This window comes from Antechinus flavipes, chromosome 1 (genome assembly GCF_016432865.1).
Source record: "Antechinus flavipes isolate AdamAnt ecotype Samford, QLD, Australia chromosome 1, AdamAnt_v2, whole genome shotgun sequence".
In the NCBI taxonomy this organism is placed as follows: Eukaryota; Metazoa; Chordata; class Mammalia; order Dasyuromorphia; family Dasyuridae; genus Antechinus; species Antechinus flavipes.
The window spans coordinates 671,074,031-671,099,849 of record NC_067398.1 but is presented as its reverse complement, the minus strand read 5'-3'; the positions used below and the strand labels follow the sequence as shown (position 1 = coordinate 671,099,849).

Below are 25,819 nucleotides of genomic sequence, written 5' to 3'. Positions count from 1 at the left end.
TAGCATTTATTAAGTGCTGACTCTACATCAAGTTCTGTGCTAGATGCTGAAGATTCAAGTACAAAATCCAAAATCAAATCTACTCTTCAAGAGCTCACATTCTGCCAGGGGAGACAGTACACACACACACACACACACACACACACACACACACACACACAGGTGTGAGGAAGGAGAATGCCCTAGGCTTGAGAGAATGCCTATGTCAAACACTGGAGATAGGTCACAGAGCTGCTGTGCCATCTAGGCTGCCAGGGGAACAGAGAGAAGGACAATTTGGCTGGATCGCATGTGGAAAAGGGAGTAATATATACTGAGACCGAAAAGGTCAGCTTAAGCTAGGTTGTGAAGGGCATTAAGAGGCAAACAGGGTTTGTATTTTATCCAAGAGTATTGTAATAGGGAATCACTAGAGTGTGTAGGGAAAGGAAATGACATGATTAGACATGTGCAAAGGGAAAGTCACTTAGGCATATTTGTCAAGGAAAGACAGGCCCAAGTAGGAAAGGCCATTAGAAAGTCAATGATACAGTATAGTTGAGAGGTGGTAAATGCCTGACTAAAGTGGAGGTGTGAGTGTAGGAGGAAGAGGCCGAGAGAGATATCATAGCAGCAGAAATGGTATCTGACTGGATGGTGGAAAAAATAAAGAAGGAATTGAGAATAATGAACCCAGGAGCTTGGAAGAATGGTGGTATCTTTGTCAGAAATAGGAAAACCTGGGAGATAAGTGGGTGGATAACAATAATACCTTCCTATATCACAACATTTTCAAAGGGTCTCATAACATGACTGTGATGTGAGTAGTACAGTATTCCCACTTTACAGATGGGGAAGCTGATGCCCAGAGAAGTCAATTGGTCAAAATTCCACAGCTATTTAATGCCAACTCACTTTCTTTTCTACCTTCCTTTTGCATCTCAACTTCCCCCATTAAGCTTCTGGAGGGAGGGACTGTTTGTTCTTGTTATTTGCATCCCCAAAATTTATCATAGAGATGTATATAATAAGAGCTTAGTGAATGTTTATTGACTATTATTGATTACTGCCTGAGCTCTACAGCTACAATTCTTTCCAATTCTAAGCCCAGGATTCTATGACCCTGCAATGCCATGACTACTCTATATGTCCTGATTCATCAAATTGCAAACAGTACACTTTTCACTTTAGCATTATGTCCCACAAATGAATCTAACTGAAGGGAAACAGGACTACAAAATCACCAGGCCAACTGCCAAAAAGCTTCCTAACTACTTGGCTTGACTGAGTAAGAGGACCCCTAACCTGGGGACAAAAACAGCTCCTTTTCTGGAAATGTTGTTCACACACAGAGCAGGGCAGTGGTTTGCCCAAAACAACCCAGGAATAGTCATAGAGCCAGCCCTGTACAATACCCTAATCACTCAGAAAATCCAGCACTTTTAGTCTGTTTTCTCTAGGCCTGGGCTGAATCTAGCTGCTCCTGCGCAGTTAGTTTCTGCCCTCTGGCTCTTGTCAGCACCAGCTGGGTTTTCTCCAACTCTCACTCTCTCTTCCCAGCAGCTTCCTTCTCTGCCTCATGTTCTATTGGTTGAGCTGTCTCCCTGGGGCCCTGTTCCTGCTGGACCCTTGGGGTTGGTGACTAAACAGAGTCCTTCCTGACTGTACATCTTAGCTCTCTCAGCCAAAGCGTCTGCTCTCTCTGGACTCTTCCATAGAATGCCTTCCTTCCACTGGAGTTCCCTCCTACTAGAATGGTGGAAAAGATGTGATCAGGGTTGCTATCTGCCCTCCTGAAAATCTCCAGCAAGATCATCACAAGAATGTGGCAAATGGATAAAATTCACATCAGCAAGACTTATGAGCAAATCCAACAAGTCAAAGTATTTATTTTGTCTATTTAGGGAACACTGTGTGTTAGAAGGTACACTGGCCAACTAGAAGATATCCAGAGAAAGGTAACAATGTGAAAGGGACTGAAAACTACATCATAGGAAGATTGTCTATGTGGGGGAGAAGGGAAGAGGGAAACCAAGATAATGGATTTGAAGCAACTGAGCTGAACTTCCTTAATATTCCCCTCCAAACATCTTTAAAATAATGCCTCGAATCAAATTTTGGAATAGCAAAGCTTACAAAAGAGAAAGACTAAGAAAACTTAGGTAGCCAGCAGAAATTTGTGACCCTATTCTAAAGTTCATACATACTACAACGGCTGCAGCAATGGCTGCAGCAACAGCTTCAGCCCAGAGATGATGGTAAAGGAGTAAGACAACTGATGAAAAAAAGATTATAGGAGACCCTTTGCTGGCACGGCATACAGTTGGAAAATGAACAAACAAACAAAAAAAAGAATTTATTTTTTATGCATTTATGAATACATTTACTATAAGTTGTTGGTAAAAAAGGAAAAAAATTACCTTATGAACAACCTGGCTTTAGAGTGTCTATATGAAATTAACTCTCCCTACTATATTGTATAATTTGATTTATCCCTATATGCTATTTTTTTTCCAACTACATGTAAAGATAATTTTTAAAAAGATGTTAACTATAAAAAACTACTACAGTGGCAGGGAAGACCAAGACAAACTCAGAAGACAAGAATGTGAAAATAGCTACAAACAAAGCTTCAGAGAAAAATGTTCATTGTACTTAAGCCAAAAAGAATACTTAGAAGAGCTAAACAAACACACAAGAGTGATAGAGGAAAAACAGAGAAAACAAATAAGCAATGCAAGAAGATTATAAAAAATAATTAACAGCTCTCTAAGAAATGACCAGCAGGATGAATACAGAGAGGCTTGGAGAGACTTACATGAACTGATATGAAATGAGCAGAACCAGAAGATCATTATATACTTCAACAATGATACTGTATGAGGATGTATTCTGATGGAAGTGGATTTCTTTGACAAAAAGAAGATCTAATTCAGTTCCAATTGATCAATGATGTCAGAATCGCTACACCCAGAGAAGGAATACTGGGAAATGAGTATGAACTGTTTGCATTTTTGTTTTTCTTCCTGGATTATTTTTACCTTCTGAATTCAATTCTTCTTGTGCAAGAAAAGAACTGTTCGGTTCTGCACACATATATTGTATCTAGGATATACTATAACATATTTAACACATATGAGACTACCTGCCATCTAGGAGAAGGGGTAGAGGGAAGGAAGGGAAAAGTTGGAACAGAAGTGAGTGCAAGGGATAATGTTGTAAAAAATTACCCAGGCATGGGTTCTGTCAATAGAAAGTTATAATAATAATAAATAAAAATTTTAAATAATTAACAGCTTGTTAAAAGAGGTCCAAAATTTGAAACTATGCCCAAAGGACAATCATAAACTGTGCATCCTTTGACCTAGCAATACTATTATTACTAGGTCATTACTTGTATCCCAAAGAAATCTAGAAATTTATAGCAATTCTTTTTATGGTGCAAAGAATTGGAAACTGAGGGGATGCTCATCAGTTGGAGAATAGTTGATGAGCAGACAGATTTCAGAAAAACCTAGAAAGACTTACATAAAATGATGATGACTGAAGTGCACAGAACAAAGAGAACATTATACACAGTAACAGCAATATTGTGCAATGAAGAACTATGATAGACTTAGCTTTTCTCAGCAATATAATGATCTTAGTTCCAAAAAACTCACGATAGGAAATGCTATCTCTATGTAAAGAAAGAAATATGTAGTCTGAATATAGTTTCAAACATACTATTTTCCATTTTTTTAAAGTTTCTTCTTTTTTCTGTTTCTTCTTGCACAATAGAACCAATGTGAAAATATGTTTAACATGATTGCACATGTATGCCCTATATCAGATTGCTTATCATATTAGAAAGCAGAAAAGGAGAGGGGCAAGGAGAAAAATTTAGAAATCAAAATCTTATAAAAATGAATATTAAAATTATTTTTACATGTAATTGGAAACAATAAAATACTATTTACAAAAAAAAAAAAAGATGCACAAAAAATACTTAAGAAAAATAACACCTTGAAAAATAGAATTGGCCAAATGGAAAGAGGTACAATGTTTTGCATGACTACCCATATATAACCTTTGTCAAATTGTTTGCCTTCCCAAATGAGGGAAGTAGGGCAGAAAGGAAGGGAGAGAATCTAGAACTCAAAATTTAGAAACACAAATATTAAAAAATGTTTTTACATGTAATTAGGAAAAATAAAATATTAATTTTTTTAAAAAGATACACAAATCTCACTAATAGTTAGAATTTGACAAGTAGAAGTTAATCACTTTGAAACATCAAAAATTAATAAAACAAACTCAAAAGAATGAAAAATAGGGGGAAAAGTGAAATATCTTATTGGAAAAACATTTTACTTGGAAAATAGATCAAGAAGAGAAAATTTAAGAATTATAGGATTAGCCATGATCAAAGGAAGAACCTAGACATCATAGTTCAGGAAGTTATAAAGGAAAACTGCTGACATCTTAGATCCATAGAGTAAAATAAAAATTAAAAAGAATCCACTGATCACTTTCTAAAAGACATACCAAAATGAAAACTCCCATAAATATATTGGCCAATGTCCAGAACTCCCAGGTCAAAGAAAAAATACTTCAAGCAGCCAGAAAGAAACAATTCAAGTGTTGCACAACCATAGTCAGGATTGAATAAGATTTAGCAGGTTCTGTGTTAAAGGAGAGTTGAAATATGATTATCACAGAAGGCAAAGAAACTGAGATTATTACAAGAATGAATCATCTACTCAGCAAAACTGAATGTACTGCAGGGGGTGACGGTAAAGGAGTGGGAGATGGGAGAATAGATAGTTAATGAAATAGAGGACTTTCATGCATTCCTGATGAAAAGGCCAGAGCCAAATAGAAAAGCTGACATTCAAGCACAAGACTTGAAGCAAGAGAGGCAAGAACTTTTACACTGGAGGGGGGAATGAGTCTGGGGGGGGAGGGGGGAGGGGGAGCAATGCTTGAACTAGTCCAAAAATGGAAGAATAAACACACACATGTGTATAGAAATGTAATTTATTCAACAGGGAAATAGAAGGAGAGGGGATAAGAGAAAAAGGGATTATCATTGAAATGATAAAAGGGAGAACAAATTAATGGAGGCAAGATTAGAAGCAAAATGGACTTCTGAGGATAAAACAGGAGAAAAAGAAGAAGAAATATAAGAAAATGGGATAGAAAGGAAAACCAGTCAATAATTAGGATGAGTTCACCTATAAAACAGAAGCAGATAGTTAAATGTATTAGAAACTGGAATTCAGCAATATATTGTCTACAAGAGACACATTTGAACAGAAAGACCCACACAAAGTTAAAATATGCCTAAAGCAGATTTTAATATGCTCCAGCTCAACTTAAAAAAAAAAAAAAGCAAGAGTACCAATTATGATCTCAGATAAAGCATAAACAAAAATAAACTTAATTAAAAGGGAAAAATCAGGGAAACTACATTTTACTAAAAGATATCAGAGACAATGAAGTAATATCAAAAATTTTTACAGCAATTTTCTCTGATAAAAGCCTCATTTCTCAAATACAGAAAATCAAATTTTTAAAAATAAGAGCTGTTCTCCAAATGACATATGGTAAAAGGATAAAAACCGGCAGTTTTCATAAGAAATAAAGCTCCACAATCATATGAAAAAATGTTCTAAATAACTATTGATTAGACAATGGCAAATTAAAACAGCTCTGAGGTACTATCTCACAACCATTAGAAATGACAAATGCTAGAAAGATAAGGGGAAAAGCACATTCAAAGATTTTTGTTGGAGTAGTGAACTGATCTGACTATTGTGGAGAATAATTTAGAACTAGGTTCAAAGGGCTATAAAGCTGTGCATATCTTTTGACTCAGCAATGTGATTATTTGGTTTGTATCCCAACAAGATCAAAGGAAAATTAAAAAGACCTATATGAACAAAAATGTTTATAGCAGCTCTTTTTGTGGTGGCAAGGAATTAGACATCTAGGGGATGCTCATCAATTGGGGAATGATTGAACAAATTGTGACATAAGACTGTGGTGGAACTATTGTGAGCCAAGAGATGATGATGGGAATAGTTTGATGTACTGATGCAAAGTGAAATGAGAAGAACAGTAAGATCAGTGCACAACAATGTTGTAATGAAGATAAATTGAGAAAGATTTGGCTAGTCTGATCAACACTAAAAGATAAAAAGCCTTGAAAATGTTGAAAATCCAAGACAATTCCAAAGGATTCATGATGAAAAAAATGCTATCTACATCCACAGAGAGAACTAATGAATCATGACTATAAAATAAAGTATAATTTTCTCATTTTGTTTTATCTTTCTTGCTTTTTAAAATTTTTTGGCTAATAAAGAAGTAGGTTTTTTACATGATTTTTCATGTGTGTGTACATATATATATTCATGTATGAATATATATATGTGAATATATATATATATATATATATATATATATATATATATTGCTTGCCTTCAGGGTGAGTGGGGAAGGGAATTGGAGGAAGGGAGAAAATTTGAAACTCAAAATTTAAATAGAAAAGTGTTAAAAATGAATAAAATTTTTAACTGGAGAGAGGAGGAGATAGTCTAATTTACAGAGGACTTGGAGAATGAGAGAGGAAAGACTAGCTATTTTCAAGGCTTTTATTTAGAGGAGAGATTAGAATTGTTCTACTTGGCACCTGAAAATAGCTCTAGGAGCAACTGGTTCAGAGGAACAGAAAAGTTCAAGGAGGCATATTTTGACCTGGTAAAATAATATTGATCACAATGGGACAATTTACATCCATTATCTCATTGGAACCTCCCAACAACCCTGACAGGTAAGTGCTACAGGTATTATTCCCATTTTACAGATGAAGAAACTGAACTGAGGGGAAGTAATTTGCTTCTGTTAGATTTTAGGGATTGGCTTTTAACCCAGAATTGTCCTGACTTTAAAGCCAGGATTCTCCCCCGCATCCTTTACCCCGACCCCAAACATTATCTCCTAGAATGAAGAGCTTTCTGAAAGTGAGACATATTCAAGATTGGAAGGGCCTATGCCTTCTGAGCAGTGAATGGCTGATTGTCTGGACTGTTATATAGATATGGTCCCCACCACAAATAGGGAAATTGAGACTTAGAGAGGTAACTGACTTATCCAAAGTCACGCAGCCAGTCAACAAAAGTGTCAGAACTCCAAGCCAGGTTTTTTGAGGCAGTGATGGGTAGCCAAGGGACTTAGTAGATAAAATCTTGACCTGGCGTCAGGAAGACACATGTTCAAAACCAGATACAGATACTTAATTAGCTGTGTCACCTGGGCAGATCACTTAACCTCTGTTTGCCTCAATTTCCTCATTTGTAAAATGAGAATAATAGCACCTACTTCCTGAGGTTGTTGTGAGGATCCAATGAGATAATAATTGTATATTGCTTAACAGAATGCATGGAACATACTAAATACTTTATAAACGTTAGATATGATGATCATGACTTCAAATTCTAGGCTCTTTCCACGAAGGGAAGAGAATAATAAGCATTTATGTAATCTCTACAATATGCCTGCACTGTGCTAAGTGCTTTACAAATATTACCTCATTTGACTGAGATCTTCATTCAACTTGGTCAATTTTAGCTCCAATTCTCCTACCTTGGATTTACCTTCTTTCCATTTCCAACTCCTCCCTCCCCACCTTCACTGTTGCTGCTGCTCAGCAGTTTCAGAGTGAAGGCTGTCTTATGACTCTTTGTATTCCCAGCACTTAGCACTGGCATATAGTAAGCACTTAATAAATGCTTATTGGCTGATTGACCCTCCCAGAAATGTACCATTCATCACAAAGCTTGCCCAGTCAGGCAGAGGTCTGTAAGTGGTATTGAACTGACAGAATAAAATAGTTTATATTGCAAACAAGAGGATCAATAAGTATGGTCCTAGTATACATGGTTCACTCCTAGGTAAAAAAAGTCTGGGTATCTGGTCAGTCAGGTCTTCCCATTTCTTCCCTCCAGCAAATGTTAAGACAGGAATCTGGATAGAAGGCAGAGGGAACAGCTGACAGGATGAGCACAAATTCAAGTGCCCAGTTTTCCAGGCCTTGACGCAACTCAGACTCAGGGACCCAATCAGGATCTACCACCACCCTGTGGGCCTCCTCTCAGCCCACCCTAATAACTTCTTCAATAGAAACACAAACAAGGAAAAACAAAGCCGCCAACACGTTATTATTACGGTTGATTCAATCCAGAGGATTCGTCACCGCCCCATAATTTTCTTCTCCCTTTGTCTCCTGCAAGAGGAGAGAAAATCTGGTTGTTTCCAGCTATTTGCCTCCTTCAGTACATACCCCCAAACAAAACAGCTGGCTCATTTCTGTCTGGAGAACACCTGGGGCCAAAAGAAAAGGAAGAGAAGGAAAATGGGAATGTGTGTGTCTTAGTCTGGGAAGTGCTTATCCAAAGAACGAGAAACTAATAAGGGCCATGACAATGGGCATTAGGATAGACAAGGTCACTAACAGAATGAGCTCTGGATTTGGAGTTCAATAACCTGGATTCTGCTACCTATTGTCTCTGACTAGAAGTAATTTCTTGTCTCTGGGCCTCTTCTCTGTAAAATGGAATGATTTGGATCACACAATCTGATCTCTAAAGTTCTTAAATATCTGAAAGGGCTGATCCTTAAATGATCTAGGTTTGAACGTCACCCCTGACACTTAACCAAATAGCCCCATACATATCACGTAATCTGTCTAAAACCTCAGTTTCTTCTTCTAGAGATTATATCTCAGTCTTTGGAAAAGAACTGAATTCAGGGAGTTTAAAACCAGTCTTTCAAAGACAAATGGCTTCCATGGGACAGCCTGACCCCTGACCTAGCTGGGTTTCCTTTCATAGAGGGGTTGGCCTGGATGACTACTAAAATCCTTAGGATTCTGTGACTTTCACTTACCAAAGGTGCAAGGAAACAAGTCTTCAGAGTTAAATGACCCAGGCCCAAATATTTTAGGCAAGTCACATCCCATCTTGGAGCCTCAGTTTCCTCAATGATCAAGTCAGGATAGTAATCTCTGGCTGGCCCACCCTCCCAGAGCCCTGGGAAGCCTGAAAGAAACAATGGCTCTGAAATCCTTGGAATCACCAAGAGCTGGGTAAATAGCTCTTTGTACCATTCTCTCAAAAGAATTCACTTGCAGTGTTGGGGGATTGTGTGAACTGCCCTCTCTGATCATGACAGGTTCTACCAAGCAGGAAAGGATCATATGCGTCTGTCTCCTGAGAACAAGCTGAATTCAATTTGAAGAGGTTGGTCCCTCACCTGGAGGTTGGCCAAGAAGCCCAGGCAACTTAAGAGAGAGATAAAGTGGGAAGGAACTGCCTTTGTGGAATACCCATCTTGAGGAAATCAGCCCACCTAAAGCCCTCAGGGACCTGCCCACATCCTGCAAGGGGACTGTGAATCTTCATGGAAGAAAACATTTTTATTTTCATTGACCTCTACTGGAAATTTACTGTGTCCTTGCATTATTGAAAAACATGATTCTGACCCATAAACTTCACTAGCCTGACTGCCAAGAGGGTCAAGGATACACAAAGCTGCTTCTTTCAGAATGCCCTGATCTCAAGTATTTAAATAATAAAAAAAAAAAAACCCTGCTGACTAAAGATAACATTTAAAGGTTGCAATAATAAACAAATAAAAAAACCTGCTGACTTTTATATAACATTTAAAGGTTGCAAAGTGCTTTACTACATACATTACCTTCAATGATCCCTACAACAATCCAGTAAGGTAAATCCTGTTGGTAGGGTCCCCTTTCCACAGATGAATAAATTGAGGCTTAGAGAGATAGGCCTCATGATCTGCCTCATGATGCTTCCAGCTAGTAAGGGGCAGAGGCAGGATTCATGCTGCTGTTTCTCCTTAGTCCATACTCTTTCCAGAGTGCCCTGCTTCCTCCCTGGCTATTGATCCTGCCTTCTTCTACACCTTGGAGAAATACTCAGGTGAAGCCAATCTTTTCAACATATTTCCATGTATCCCTGAAAAGACTGGTCTTGTTTCCTTCGGGGTTCACCATAAGCACTAGGGGTCTGCCCCTACCCACTGCATGGCCCATCTCTGCCCTTGTGTCTCTTTACCCCTTACCATTTCAAGGCTGTTTAAAAAAAAAAAAAAAAAGTGAGCTCCCTTCTATGGAAATTGTTTTGCTTGACTAAATTATTTGTCATAAGGATTTTCTTTTTCTTTTTAGTGTGAGAGATAGAAGGGAGAAAAGAAATGATTACTTAAAACAATTTAATTTTTTAAAACTTAAAAGAAAACTAGTCTCCTTAAGGATAGATGCTGCTTCATTTTTGTATTTCAGCACTAAGTATTGTGTCTGACACAGAGATGGAAGGACTTGTAGGGCATTGAGTCTGAGTCCCTCTGCCCTCCCCTCTTGGCCCACTATTCATTCTATAAATGAGGGACTAAATAACAGATATCTAATAAAGGTCTGCATTTTCATTTTGCTGCTTTACAAGTCAGAGAATGTAATACTAATAAATCATACTAACAGAGCTCCATTGTTACAAAATATTGCCTTCTCTGTGGCTCTGTGAAGTAGGTAAGTGAAGTATTTAATTTTAGTTAACATTTCTCAAAATGCATGTTTTTTTTTTTAAGTGTACTAGGTACTTTATAAACATTATCACTCTGAACCTCACAAAAGCTCTGGGAGGTAGGTGCTATTATTAGGAACTTTTACTGAGATACTGAAGTTGAGATTAAATGACTTGGTCAGGGTCACATAGCTGTTCAAGAGCCCAATGCTCCATTTGAACTTGGGTTTCTGACTCCAGGATCAGTGCTCTATCCAGTATGCCATTTAGCTGTCCCAAATACAAGTATTATTAACTCCTTTTTACATGGAAGAAGGAACGTGGAGCTCTGAGAAATTGCAAGATTTGCCTAAAGTCACACAGCTAGTAAATGGCAGAGTGGAGATATTGCAAGATCTACCCATCCCTGCTTTCTTCCCCTTGTAATTCATCCAAATCAATGCCAAGCTAATCTTCCTTATACACAGATATCTGTCCATGTAACTTCTACCCCAAAATCTTCAGTAGCTTCCCAAAATGTCTTTGCCTGGCATTCAGGGCCCTTCATCAGCTACCTTCCCAGTAGGTAAAATTTATAAATCTATTTGTTAGTCAAGCTAAATAAATTTCCATATAAGGAGCTCACTTTATTTTATTTTTTTTTCTGAGGCAATTGGGATTAAGTGACTTGCCCAGGATCACCCAGCTAGGAAATGTTAAGTGTCTGAGACTAGATTTGAACTCAGGTCCTCCTGACTTCAGGGCTGGTGCTCTATCCACCACGCCCCTAGCTGCCCTAGGAGCTTGAGCTCTAAATGGTGAGAAGGGGTAAGAGCTGAGGTTGTTTGGCCAACTAGTGTTAGGAACAGACCTCTCATGCCTATGATGAATACTGAGGCAAAGGAGACTAATCTCCTCAGGGATGCATGGGAAAAGAACGGCTCAGCCTTCGTGTTTCTTTTTCTAGAGGTAGAAGGAGACCAGAACAATACACACAAAGGCAGCTTGGAAAAGATTATGGACTAAGAGAAAATCTTGGCATAAAGCCTGCCTCGGCTCCTTAGCCAGGGCACTTACCTACGGTAGCACCTGTGCCTTCAGAGTCCTCTCCTATTATTCTCCTCCATCCATTCCACCCTCCATTCAAACTGTACTACTCTGTGGCCCCTAAACACATCTTGAGCTTCCTCGTCTTTGCTCCTGTGTCCTGTGGCTGCCATATCTTCCTCAGCTGCTTCCCTATTGTAAAGCCCATTCTAGTGGCGCTTCCTCTGGGAAGCCTTCTGGGCTCACCAGACAGGGCAAGTACCCTTGGCTTCTCTATGGCCATAATGTTCTACCCTCATGACCTTCTGATAGAACAGCACAGATTCTAGTGATTGACCTCCTTAACCTCCTCACTGTGCCACAGGTTCTAGAGGCCCAGGCTTTCCTTTAACATTGGTGCTTCTGTCTGACTCCCTGGTACCAGATCATAAATTCTGAAAGGGCAGAGACATCTTATTCAAATCTTGTACTCTACCCCACAGTGTATCCTTCTGCACACAGCAGACACTTAATGTTTATCCAATGAATGCTCAATGAAGTGGGAGCTGGCATTTACTCAAGTCTCTGGATACCTAATGCCTCTATGTGTCTCTTTGCCAAGTTTCAACTCTTTAGAAATCAGTTTAAGGGTTAGGGACCTTACATAATGTTCTGCCTCAAGACCCACTCTGTCCAAAAATTTCTGAGGAAAAAAATATTGAAAGACATTTCTGCTTTTATGGGTTATTTCACTTGAAGGGAGTTATTTAAAACAATGGAGGGGGACTTTGACAATGATGACTCTTCCTGGTCATTCAACTCCATGTCAAGGCTCTGCTCTGTAGCTATGTGCTTAAGGCCTACTTGGGCCATCCAGGTTTCAATCAGTACTCCTTTTGTTCTTGTTCAAACAAAGGCTCATCCCAATGTCTTTAAAAGGATCTCCACTGGAGTTCCATTTAAATGTGGTTCTGTCCCAGTCTGCTTTTCATCCTTAATATGGTTACAAATTGAATTCTAGACAACACAGAGGGAAGGAATCCCAACATAAAACTTGACCAGTGAATATTAATACTTTTAAATTCTCTATGGCCATTAGTTAATAGAACTACTTTTAAACCTTTAAAATAGAGAGCAATCTTAAAGCTCATCTAGTCCAACCCCTTTGTTTTAGTGTGACACAATGGCTTAACACAGTATGAAGGCACTTGATTAATATTTTTTAGAATTGAATTTATTAGATTTGAAGCCAAACTGTAATGCTTGCTTACAGTTAATTATGTTAACTATGGATAAACTCCTTAACTCTGACCCTTCGGCTCCTCATTTATAAAATGGGGCTAACTGCCCCACTTGCCTTATAAGATTATTGTGAGGAAAATTAGGAAACCTTAAAATATTAGTAAAGGCCAATGACTTTTACAGAAAAGGGGCTGTAGATTTAGAAGTGGAAGAAGCTTTACAGATTGCATCATTTTACAACTGAGGCTTACAGAAGTGATTCACCCAATGCCCCAAAGCTAGTAGGTAGCAAAGCTGGATCATGCACCTCCCTTCCTTTTGTTGTATGTTGTATGATTGTCCAAGGCCTTGAGCCTAAGAAATAGCAGAGCTCAAAATGGAAAGCCAGGTTTGAGATTGCCAATGCAATCTCTTTTCCATAATGCTAACCGGTACCTGCAACTCCAGCTGCAACCAGCTCTAGACACTATATTCCAGTCAGCAACATGGATGGAATTAATGCTGCTGCCTGTTCAGATGGGAAATTTCCTTTTAATTTTAACTCTAGCAAAGGAAGGCGGCCATCAAGGCAAGATGGAGATTAAATGAATTCATTAAGGAAGGAAACAAGTCCCATTCCACTCCCTCCTTCCACATTTTAGTGCCTTAAAACTTAAATCAGTGGTTCTGTCGGCACAATTCTGTTTCATATGAGCTCCTAGAGAAATGAGAATATAGGAGAGAGAGAGAGAGAGACAATGGGAAATGGAGGAGTGCCAAGTTGGGCAGAGGGAAGGAAAGAGCTGCAGGTATGAATAGCAGCTAATTTGTTCATAACTGGGTAGACCAAACACATCATTGCACAATGTTGAGAGGGCTCTTTTTGTGGGGACATGTGCACACATATCCAGACACACACATACACACATTCAGACACCACATTTAATACAAATGTGTAATTTGATGCTGGAAAGAACTTAATATTCACTCATTAGTATGTACAGCAAATAAAACGGAGAATTACATAATCAGAATAATAAAATTTTAGGGAAAGGACCTTAAAGATCATTTTAGCCCCTCCCTCACAGTTTTATGGAGGAGGCTCAGAAAGGTCAAGTGTTTTTCTAATCCTCCCCCAGCTGCCAGGTTGAAGAAGTGGAGGAGGTTGACCGTGGTGCTGGGCTTGGGTACTTCCAATCAGAACCAAGAAAACGGCAAAAGCACCAAGAGGGAAGCTGGGCCAGCTCTGCTGAAGAAGTTGTCTGTGCTGAGTTAGATGGTCAGTATGGTAAATTGGTCAACTGTAGGTAAGGTGAGCTTCCAACAGGGTAAACAAGCTTCCTGGAAGTCCCAAAGTCCCTCCCCTTCACCCCAATGACTTGATAAGTTCTGCAAGTGTACTGAAATGAGCAGGAGGCAGTTCTGCCCATGTGGCTCACTACTCCAGAGGGCGAATGCTTCTTCTGAGTCTCTGATTCAGTAGCAGAAGAAAACGGTTAAGAGCAACCAGGGCAGACTGATCCTGTATCTTCTCATGTGCTAACAAGTGGAGGTCCTCTGGATTGGTCAAACTTGCCTCTTGAAGAAATTCCTAAGAAGCCAGAAAAACCCACTCATAGAATTCTTGGCAGCCTTGCTCATTTCATGACACAACTGCCACTTTGTGATAATGCTACAAAGGCAGTGGCACAAGTGACTTTCTACCAGAACCTCTATTTCTGTGGCTACACTCCTTAAAACTACACTTGATCCTTTGCCAGCTAGAAGAGCCTCAACCCTCTTCCCTTTCACTGTCTTCAACAAAAAACCCAAGCTAACCCTTAGCAGCTCCCCCATTCAGCTGTCTCCAGATCAGTCTCTGAATCAGCTGCCCCCAGGTCAGTCTCTGAATCTTTCCCCTAAAGCTCCAGGCAAAAGAATTCACCTAGTGGCAAGGGGGCTGCTCAAAGATGGTCAAAGAGTAGTGGTCACTGATCACCATGTGATGGAAGTTCAAAGAGCATAATAAGTACTCCCAAGGCCACATTGTGCTTTATTCATTTAAGAACAAAGAAGGAAGGGTCTATTTTCCTTCTGATATTTGAAATCAGGACACTCTCCAAGCAGAGCTGGCAGAATTGTTTCAGGAGAGTAGTGTCCAACAAAAACTTATCAAAACATCATCTGAACACACAAAACCACTAAATCTGTTATGTCTAACATTGACCCTGGGCTTTAGGTGCAAAGTTCTATAAGGAGTAACAGTCTGGAGGGCAATTCACATAAATATCTATTTACAACTGCCCACCAAATTTGAAGAGGAGTCACTATTAAGTTCTATATTATTTACAATTAGCAAAAGAGCTTCAAAGGACAACTCCCCAAACCCATAGACTCCTTTGCGATGGTTAGGGAAGAGGACTAAAAGGGAAGGATGCAAAGTGGAAGGCCAAAAAGTCATCTCCTCCCTGGGGCATTTAATATTCATTCAGGTCTAACTGATCTCAAGCAATCCAAGAACAAGAGAGTTGCTATTTACATGTTGAAAATAGTTAAGATAACTAATTAGTCTAGGTTGGCACAACCACTGGTCCATGATAAGTAACTGTAAACCAACCACTGAGCTCAGGAGCACATGAAGATCAGGGTGGGGAACTGTTCAATACAGCCCGCCACTAGGAAACGAATATACAGGCAGCAATGCAGACTTTTGTCAGACAGAAGTCTCATCTTCCCACATCTACTGAGGGAATGAGGAGCAGAAATGGGGAAAACGCAACGGATAGAAAGCAAAAATATCCAAAGGAAAGCCTCCAGATCCCCTGAACTGGAGGTCCCCAGAAGGAAGGTTACCATTCCTCTTGAAGGGCCAGAAGAATAGCATTGTAGCAGTCTGCCTCCTTTCCTCACCCACTACCTCTCATGAAAATAGGGGAATAAATACTGGCTGGGTAGTTTCTATTAGTGCTGACAGCTGGTAAGGGAGGCACCAATAATCAGGGGTTAGAACTGATTTAAGGGACTATGTTTTAAGTTAGTTTAAAACATAGAACAGATTGTGAGAGCTTAACGGGATTAAAGATTCTGAATGTCAGAGACTAAACGGGACTGGGAATGAAGAATATAGTTTGTTAGCCCTGGAAGAGAAGTTGGAACATATCTGAGTATTAGAATGAGCAGCTCATTTAGTCCAATTGCCTCTTTTTTACAGATTAAGGTACTCAGAGAGCAGTAATAACCTGCCAAAGGGTATCACAAAAAGCTGGTGGCAATGTCTGGCCTTCTGACTCCCAGCCCAGGGCCCTTTCCTTTGAACCAAATAGGAAAGGCAAAGTTTAGACCCTGAAAAATAGGTCATCAGGAGCCAAACAAGACACTAACCCCTCAGGAATGCATTATTTTCATTGGTTCCTTTGATTCAATAGCAAATCAACAGAGAGCAGCTCTAAAGGCTAGATATAGGGAAGCCTCAAGTCTATCTCAACCTAATTCCCAGGCACCTTTAGCTTCTGAAGAGGTGGCTTTGAAGTTTTGGTGGGGTTTTTGTTTGTGGGGAGTTTGTGGACTGAATGAATAGGCTAATTCTTGATCCCAACAACCAGGGAGACAAAACATGAAGGAAACTAAAGAGGCTATAAGGGTTAAAAACTACCAGGCTCTGCCTCTTTCTAATCAGCTTCTGGAAGCTGTGCCAATCTAAGTCTCCAAACTAATTTATTCCAACAAAGATGAACTAATTCAGGTCTTTGGTGCAATTAAAACTAAAAACTAATCTGGACAAAGACATACCCTGATTTTCAGTTGATAAAGATACCTGAACCATTTCCCGACAATATTTGAGGAGCACAACCTCCATTCCTTTTTATCTTCTTGGGTGCCTCCAAGTTATATTTCCCGGGCAAGCCATGTCTTTCTGGTAAAAAACAGGTGACAACCTGGTATGTAGCTGTGACTGGGCCCCCCACAGATCTCATCAACACCTCCTGACTGACTGGAATAAGCTGGTAGCCCCGAGTCATCAGCAGGAAGAAAAATTCCTGTGAAATTAGCAAGAAAGCATGAAACAGAAAACACAATGGTTGCTCAAAAGCTGACAAATCTAGGGCAGGAAGGAGAACGTGTACACCCCCCCTTCCCTTTTTCCTATCAGTAATAAGCACATAACCTTAGTAAGCACAAAGCACACTCCATCTAACTGCCGGTAATTGATCTAAAGCGGAGCTACTTGTGGGTAAAGTGCCCAAGAGCAACCTTACTGCACTTCTGGTGACCCTTGCTACTGGGATTTTTTACCTAAACCCTTCCAAGAATGTTCTTCCTGGATCATCATCTTCCAGGATGGTCAGAACACATGGAAATGAAGGCAGAGGAGACTTCTGAGGGGTCAGGTGTAAGTCAGGCCAAAGATCTGAAATGTCCATACAGTAATGATGCTGCTTTTAACTCAGAGAAGAGGGAAAGGGAGAAAGGAAGAGAGAAGAGAGAGAGAAAGAGAAAAAGAGAGAGAGAAAAAAAAGAGAGAAGGGAAGAGAAGAAAGAAGAGAAAAGAGAGAGGAGAGGAGAGGGGGAAGGGGGAAGAGGGAAAGGGGGAAGAAGAAAGAGGGAGGGAGAAAGGGGAAAAGAGAGAAAAGAAAAAGGGAACATCTACATGCTGCTATAACTGCTGAGAGGTGGTTTACCCAATCCATTTCCCAGCCTTCATTTCCACTTGTACTTCTTGTCCTCTTTGTGGTCTTCAGTCATGAGGTCACATTGCTTTTAACCAAAAGTAAATAGTATCACACACACCTGATAGATAGATAGATAGATAGAGCTATATATATATATAGGAGAGTAATATTACAACCTACAGGAAAATTCTCTGCCAGGCCACAGATACCCTCTGGATATCGAGTTCTAACACATAATCATACACAGGCAGCCCACATGCTCAGCACCACCTGAAGGCCCAACATGCAGGAACGTTGAGCAATGGGGGTGAGGAAATACTCCCTCTTCTGTATAAGCTGCTCACAGGCGGCAGTTCTTCCTCTTTGAGGGCCGGTGGACAGGGAAGTGGAGGAGAGGAAGGAGCATCCTTCAGATTGGGGCTCTACCTTCCTGGGGTCTCCATGGAAGGGTTGAAGTGCTTTAGTGAAACTTTTCTCATGCACCTACCACTTGAAGAAGACCAGTCCCGCAAGGACTGCATAGCCCAAGACCAAAAAGAGAACTTTCAAGAGACGATCATTCTTGTCTTCTAATTCTTTCACCAATATCTCAAAGAAAGTCACAAAAAGGAAAGTTCCTCCTGCAAAGCCCTGTAGTAGCACTGAGGCCACACTGCTGGCCACACCCTTGGTCCTTTCAATGCCCACACCAATCCCGATGCCCAGAGGGATCATCAAGCTCACCGTGACAGCCAGCTTGGCGGCATCTTTCATCGACAATGAGCTCTTCGCCATATTGATCCCCAGAGCCACAGCCACTAAAGTCTCATGAATGGCCACACCAACAAACAAGCTCATGACTTTGTCCCCCTCCTCCTGCAAGCCCAAGGCCAAGCCTTCAAAGATAGAATGAGCAGAAAGAGCAAACACGAGGCTGAAGAGACGGAGTGGGCTGGAGCGGGAGAGCTCTTGAACATTTAAGCCATGGCCATGGGAATGATGACCATGCTCTGGGTAAAAGTTGTGTCCACGGGAGTTTCCAATAAATGGGCTCTCGTACTCTGAGTCACTTCCCACATCAGAGCCTGCATTGAAGGTCTCTAGGTCAATGAATGAGGGCTTCTCCTTTCTGAAGGTCAAAATGACCTGCTCCACAAAAACAGTCATGAAGAACCCCAGAAGCATAATGGTCTCTGCTAAGGGATAGTCTGTGGTGATGTTTCCAAGTTTCAGAACTTCTTGAAGCTGAAGCAAAGGACAAAAGAAAAATCATAAAAGACTCAGGAGTAAAACAATTGTGTCCATCCTCACAAAAAACCAATTTCATCACACAGTATATGAGACAAAGACCACTATAGCAACAGATTTTGTTTAAGGAAAGGCCATCATGGGACATTCATTCATGCATTCATCAAACATTTACTGTCCCCTCATATGTGTGAGACATTCTAGAGAAATAGATACACCTGTGCTTTAGGAGTTTGCCATTAATAGGGGGATAAGAAAATACAAAATAATTAGAACACAAGGCAATATAAGATAATTATAACTAGTAATAATAATTACTAATTATATTGCACTTTGTTTGCAAAGCACTTTATATATATTACTATGCCTCATTTGCTGAGTGACTGAATGATATGAACAAAGAGTCTCAGATGATTATTGAAAGCTTCCTGGAGGACATGACATGAGCCAGGTTCTAAAAAGCTAAAAATGATTTTAATAGAAAGCTAACAGGGTTTTAATATGGATAAATGGGAAAAGGGATAGGAAGGGGGAAAGAAATCCCATGATCAAATAGGGCAAAATGATAATGGGATAGTAAGTGGGATAGTAAATTAGCAGATAGTATGTCTATAATATTTTGCCTAGAATGGAGAGTTCATTTAGGAAACTAGAAACACATAAGAATAAAAAGATGGGTAGGACCTGTGACTAATATGGAAATATGCTTTACATGATAATATGTATAAACTATGTCAAACAGATTATCTTTAGAAGAAGAAAGAGAAGGAAGAGAGAAAGAAAAATTTGGATGCCAAGATCTTGTGAAAATGAATACTAAAAATTTTCTTGACATGTAACTGAAGAAAAAATAAAATATTATTTAAAAAAAAAAGAAAGATGGGTAGGGCCTAAACTGTGGAGGATCTGGAACGTCATACAAAGACAGTTAGCTTCAGCATGGAAAGAAACTGAGAAGTTTTAAACAGGGATCAACATATTATTCATTTTGTTTATCAAGACAATTAGCGAAAGGAACAACTAGACTCATAAAAACAACTAAGATTATTGCAATAATCTGGGCACAAAGTAAAGGAACTGAACCAAGATGGGAATAGTGGAAATATATAAAAAGGGGGAAGAGGAATGAAAATTTACAAAGGCAGCATTAATAGGACTTAGTGACTGACTGCATGGAAGAGTTAAAGTCAAAGGTGACTATTAGAACTGGAGCCTAAGTAATTTCAAAGTAAACTTACAGATTTCAAGACCAAGAAAATAAAAAAAACTAAGGTTATTAAAATCATTATCCTTCATAGGGAACTAGCCCAGGGGGAGTCCGGCAGTGATAGTAAAAACAACAACAAGCTTACACTTTCCACAAGTGGTTAATCTGGGATATTTCTATGGCAAACTGATGTTCTAGAGGGGGAACCAGGAATTCATTCAATTCAATAAATATTTTTAAACCATCTACTGGGTGAAATACTGGGAAAGGAGCTAGGAGCCAGAGTATTGTGCTAGACATCAAGGGAATTAATTTAGATAAGACAATCCCTGTTTCATGGAGGTTAGTCCAATAGGGAAATAAGATATATAGGTAAATTACTATAAAACACAAGAATAATATGTGATCAGATAAGGATTTTAGAAAAGTGCAACCACACATGCTTCCAATAATGCTGCTGCATTCTCATTCTCATTGCAGGACAGCCAAAGGAAAGAAATCTCAATATTTTTACCAGCATTGAAATCTAGCCCTCAACCCTTTAGTCCCCTACTCTAAACAGAGATGAGCTGCTATCACAAGAATGACAACAGCAAACTGTGACACAAGGGATCAGAAAAACTTGTTAGCACCTCAGGGAACAGGCTGCCATTGGACACAGAGATAGAAGGAGAAACAGGCAAAGCCTTGAGCAACATTCCAGTTATCTCCCAGGAAACTGCTGCCACAATGGGGTCAAAGGAAACAGCCAAATCAAGTGGCAGCTGACTGCACTAGCACTTCCCAGTTCAGGGCGCAAACAAGCATATATGTGGTGATAAGAAAAACTATGAGTGAGTGGTGAGAATCATCAGTTAAATACAGGAAGAGGCCAACACTGCAGCAATAGCATGCATGAGATCTGCTCCTAGATCTTTCTTACCTCAAGATGGATGTCACTGTGCTGAGTGGAGGCGTTCACTGTGGTCTTTGTTGGTCTGGGGTCAAGGCTCTGGCTGCCCCCCACCCCCATACACACCAGAATTAGGGAAGTAAACACTGAGAGCGGTGATCAGAACCAGAGCAGAATTATACCTACTGAGCTTACTTTAATCCCCTAGGGTCTGGAAAAGGTACATCTTATTAGAAAACATCAATTACATATGGGCTCAATTATCATTATTTTTGAAATATGGTAGAATATTTCATGGAGGACACAAAGAAGATAAATATGGAATTCTCTTAAGTATTTATACTTCCAAACTTAGTGTGACTTGTCATCATGAATGCTCCATCTTAGTTAGGACAGTCTCTTCATTGTTCCTCTTGAAACACAGAGTTCATTTTCACCTTGTTCATGAAATGTTCTTGAGCTAGAAAGCTTCTCTCTCAACCTATTCAATCCTCTTCCCTTTGGCAAGACCCAGTTCAAGTCCCACCCCCTCAGGAACCTGTCCCTGATCCCTCTACAATCTAAAATAATCTCTCCTTCTATACCCCTTTTAGATTTATTGTCTACCCAATGCATCTGGCTTATCACATTCTGACCTGTGTTGTTATGTGTGTGTGTGTGTGTGTGTGTGTGTGTGTGTGTGTGTGTTGGCTGCCCAGTTAGAAGATAAATGATTCAAGAGCAGAATCAGATCTCAATGTTTGACAAAGACAGAAACTTATAAAACATAATGCCACAATAGGAAGGACACTTACAAAATAGAACCTACAATGTCAGAAGTAGACAGAACTTTCAAACATAGAACATAAAGTGTCAGAAATAGAAAGCTCCTTAGAACACAGAATATACATTGTCAGGTTGGGGGGGAAAACCCCCAACACATTAGAACACTGAAGACAGAATGTTAGAACTGGAAGAGACCTCCAGCTAAAATAGACTGTGTAAGGTCATCTACAGTCTAGGAATCCTCAACCTATTATGAGAATGAACTTCTTTTCATTTTCCTGAAATCCTAGGATCATTAAGGGGAGGGAGACAAGCACTCTCAGTAAATTGAGGGTCTTGTGGATGACAGTAAACTCCTTGAATAGACCTGAGAAGATCCATTTCAGGTTATATTCCACTCCTTACTGGGAACCAAGGCAACCTGAGGAGGAACCATGGCCACAATCCCATCTTGGAGATTTGACAGCTAAGTCTTTGGGATGTACCGGCAGATAACCATGGTTAGGGCCCTACCTTAGTCACAGAATCATAAAGTGGGAGTCAGAAGAAACTTAAAGGAAGCTGCCAATCACCTCATTTTAAACTGAGGAAACTGTGATGGCCAGAAAGGTCAAGATAGTCTTATGTTCTTTTAGATCTCTTATAATATCACACTCAGTGTCAAGCACATAGTAAGGTATTCTGAAATCTGTTGAATGAATCACTGAGGGACCTTTGCTGAAAACCTCCATCCCAATAAGCAAGCACTCCTACCTTTTCTCTCACAGCAGGGAGCAAGGCATTGAAGCAGGTGGCCAGGAAAACTCCACCTCCAAAAGAATTGCAGAGAGAGAGGATTTTCTTGGACCGGTGGGCTTTTTCATAATCAGCTTCAATGATCTTCACAGGCAGGATGGAGCCAAGCAGCATTAGGATAAACACCCCCACCAAGCACAGCAACTTGGCTACTAAGATCTTCGTCATGTTCACAGCCAGGACCGCCCACCTGCTGGTGTCCCAAACCAAATGTAGTACAGGCCAACACTCTGGAAGTGCTAAAGGCCCCAGAAAAGCATCCAAGGACACATGCTTCCAAGTAGCAGCTGTGAATGTCAAGCAAGAAAATATTAAGGTTACATATTCTCCAACCACATGTCATGAGGGGTTCATCAACTTTGAGGGATAAGGAATGACTGCATTTCCTGCCATCTAAATTTCTCCACTAAAATGCTATTCCAATTCTTTACGGTAACATGGAGGAAATCCTGGACTCTCAAAGGAAGTCAAAGCAACAGAATGCAAATTTCATCCAGTTCTAGCAGCTTGGAAAAGCTTTGAGCACGAGCTGGAGATATAAACTATGCTCCCGTTAGCCATGTGTAATCTAAAAACAGATGCACCTGAATCAGGCTGGTTTTGGAACAATGACTTTTTTGCATATGGTAATTTGTAGGAGGTGGTGGGCAATCTGAATTAGCAAAAGGAATGACCACACAAAATTAAAGATCCTCAAAGTATTATTACAGGTGGTGGCGATGAGACATGTGCACATAATAGAAGCTGTAAAGAACAGCGGAAAGTGTGTTGGACATTAGAGACAGAAGTAGGAGTAGGCTTTGAATGTCACAGCATTCATGAGAGCCTGAGCAGGTCACATATTTTGTGGAGCCTCAACTTCTACTCCTATAAAATGGAGGTGCCCTGCCAACCTCCTGGACTCATATGGCAAGTTCTTTGTAAACTATCAAGCCATATAGAGTAGTTTAGGAGAAGTACATAAAGGAGTATGAAGAGAATACCAAAGAGAAAAATAACTCCCTAGAAGGACTATATATATGTACATGTAAAGCACAGGTGGGAATCCCCAAGCATGCAAAGGGAACCCAGCATCCAATGGCAATGAAAGAGGACAGGGCAATAAGCAATGGCATAATGAAAAGAGCCCTGGATTTAAAATCAGAAAACCAGTGTTCAAATGTTGATTCAGGCACTTATATATAGGTGACCTTGGGCTAACTTCTCCCTCTCCATGGGCCTCATTTTCTACATATACAAAAAGAGGGCACTCAACTAGTTCATTTCTATGGTCACTTGCAGCTCTAAAGCCCATGAAGTCAAAAATAAACCATCCACAAGTGCAAGCTATGGTGCCAGTGGGAATATGAGGATGAAGTAGGAATATAAAGGTGTTGAGGGATCTGATAAGGGAGACAGCAGGCACATCTGGTTAGGGCTGCAGGGAATGGGGGAAGGGAAAGGGGGAGAAAGTTTCCAATAAGACCTCACAGAAGCCTAGAACTGGGTCTTGAACTCAGAAATTTTCCAAGTCAGAAATGTAAATCTAATTGTCAGTTCACAAAGGACAAGCAGTGAGGGAGATCTAAGCCTAAAAAATATTGCAGGATATTTGTGGTATATCACAAAAAGTACAGATTCAGAGTAAATCCTGGGTTTGAGTCTTGGCTCTGTCCGTAATTAAAAACACCTGCCACAGCTACCTGTGAGACCTTGGATGTGTCCCAACTGAACCTCTGTTTCTGTATCTGTAAGGTAAAAGGTAGGAACAAAAGCTCTTTGAAGCTCTCTCCCAGCCCTCACTCCCTGAGCTTAGAAAAGTGCCAGTTAGGAGGTACTCAAAACTAATTCCACCTCATTTTTCACCAAAGGAGAAGCTGAAACTGAAACAAGCTAAGACATTACTGGGACAATTTATCTGCCTTGTAAGCCTAAATTTCTAAATTTATTGTATGGGGCTGTGTGTAAAGCATCTCACAACTTCACATTGTTATATGAATGTCAGTTATCACTATAATTAAAGAAATGAATTCTAGACTAGGAGTCAAGAACACTGGATTCTAATCTCAACTCTACCATTAAAGAGAGTGAGCATTTAAATGATTACTGATTGACTGATTGTGGACACATCCTTTAAGTCTAAATGAGGGGATTGGATAAAATGATTTTGAAAATTCCTTCCAGGTAAGCAACCTTGCAAATGTCATATAGTGGGAACAGCATTGGCTTCAGAGTCAAAGCTCTTGGACTCAAATGCTGTTTTTTACTACTTAAAATCACAGTGCCTTAGCCCAATCAATTAAGCCCTCCAATCAAGAACTTACTGTGTATCAAACATTGAGCTAATTTCTTGGGATACAAAGGAAAAAAATACAGCTCCTGCCTTCAAGGATCTTTCATTCATTCTAAGCTGAGAGACACTTCAGGTCCAACCTAAAGTACCACTTCCTTTGTTTCCCTTTAATTCCAATTATTTCCCTCAGACTATGTCCAATATACTTTTACAATCCGACACCCTGGCGAGCAGATGTCTTTTGCCTTTCTTTGTAAATTCCAGCTCTTAGCTCAATGTGGGGCCAACAGTAGGTGCTTAATAATTTTCACACCACACTACAAGGAAGGAAGGAATGACCTCCACTACAAACTTAATTAACGTTACTTTCCACTGTTTACTGACAGAATGAGACAGTTTCCACAAATTGCACACAGAATAGATACAAAGTAACCTTATAAGGATAGACACTAGCACTTGAGAGGGCTAAGAAAGGCCTCCCCCAGAAGGGAAGGTGGCCCCTGAGACCATTGTTGATGAGGTGCTCGATGCTTTTAGTAAGGGGAGGACCCATGCTTGGTACGGAGGATGATCTCTAAGGGCTCTTCCAGTTCTGGATGCTGCCCTATGGTTCAAAACCTGAAGAGTAGGGTTAAGGACTCTGTATCTGGAGTCAGGAGGACGTGAGTTCGAATACTGACTGTCACTACCTGGGTGACCTTGAACAATTATCTCCTTTACATCACAGGCTCAGACCTGAAAGGAAGCTTCTGATCCCACCCCCTCATTTTACAAAAGAAGAAACTGAGGATAAGCGGCGATAGGAAGAGAAGGTTCGGCCTCGGTTCGGGATCTCCGCCCCGCTCTGCCACCCCGCCGGGTCTCTGCTTCCTCCCCTCCCCAGTTACAGGGAGAGTCCCTCTGCCCTCTCCCTTAGTCCCTCTGCCCCATCCCGCCGGGATGGACGAGGGGTGGGGTCGGGCCTGACGACGTCGAGGAGAGGCCGGAGACCCAGGCCCAACAGCAGTCAGCGGAATGGCCCCTCGGGCCTGGCTCCCTCGGCCCACTTGATCCACAGCCCCAGCCCGCGGTCTCCGCCTCCCGCCCCGGCCGCCCTCGGGTCGCCGCCGCCACTTACTTCCCACCAGAAACAGCGCCCGCGGCCAAGTCACCGCCTCCCGCGTCGGCCAGCCAAGGCTTGCGATCCTGCCCCTTCTCGGCGCGTTACCCCGCCCCTGTCGC

At 40.6% G+C, this 25,819-nt stretch overlaps 1 protein-coding gene across 1 annotated transcript; it reads right to left on the bottom strand.

The window, feature by feature from the left end:
* Positions 1-12,782: 12,782 nt before the first annotated feature.
* On the bottom strand, positions 12,783-25,819 carry SLC39A3 (solute carrier family 39 member 3). Its single transcript, XM_051972218.1, has 3 exons — positions 25,716-25,819; positions 22,285-22,613; positions 12,783-18,664 (listed from the first exon to the last, which is right to left on the bottom strand). Exons 2-3 carry the CDS (start codon positions 22,492-22,494, stop codon positions 17,924-17,926), a joined length of 951 nt encoding a protein of 316 aa, XP_051828178.1. The 5' UTR covers positions 22,495-22,613; positions 25,716-25,819; the 3' UTR covers positions 12,783-17,923.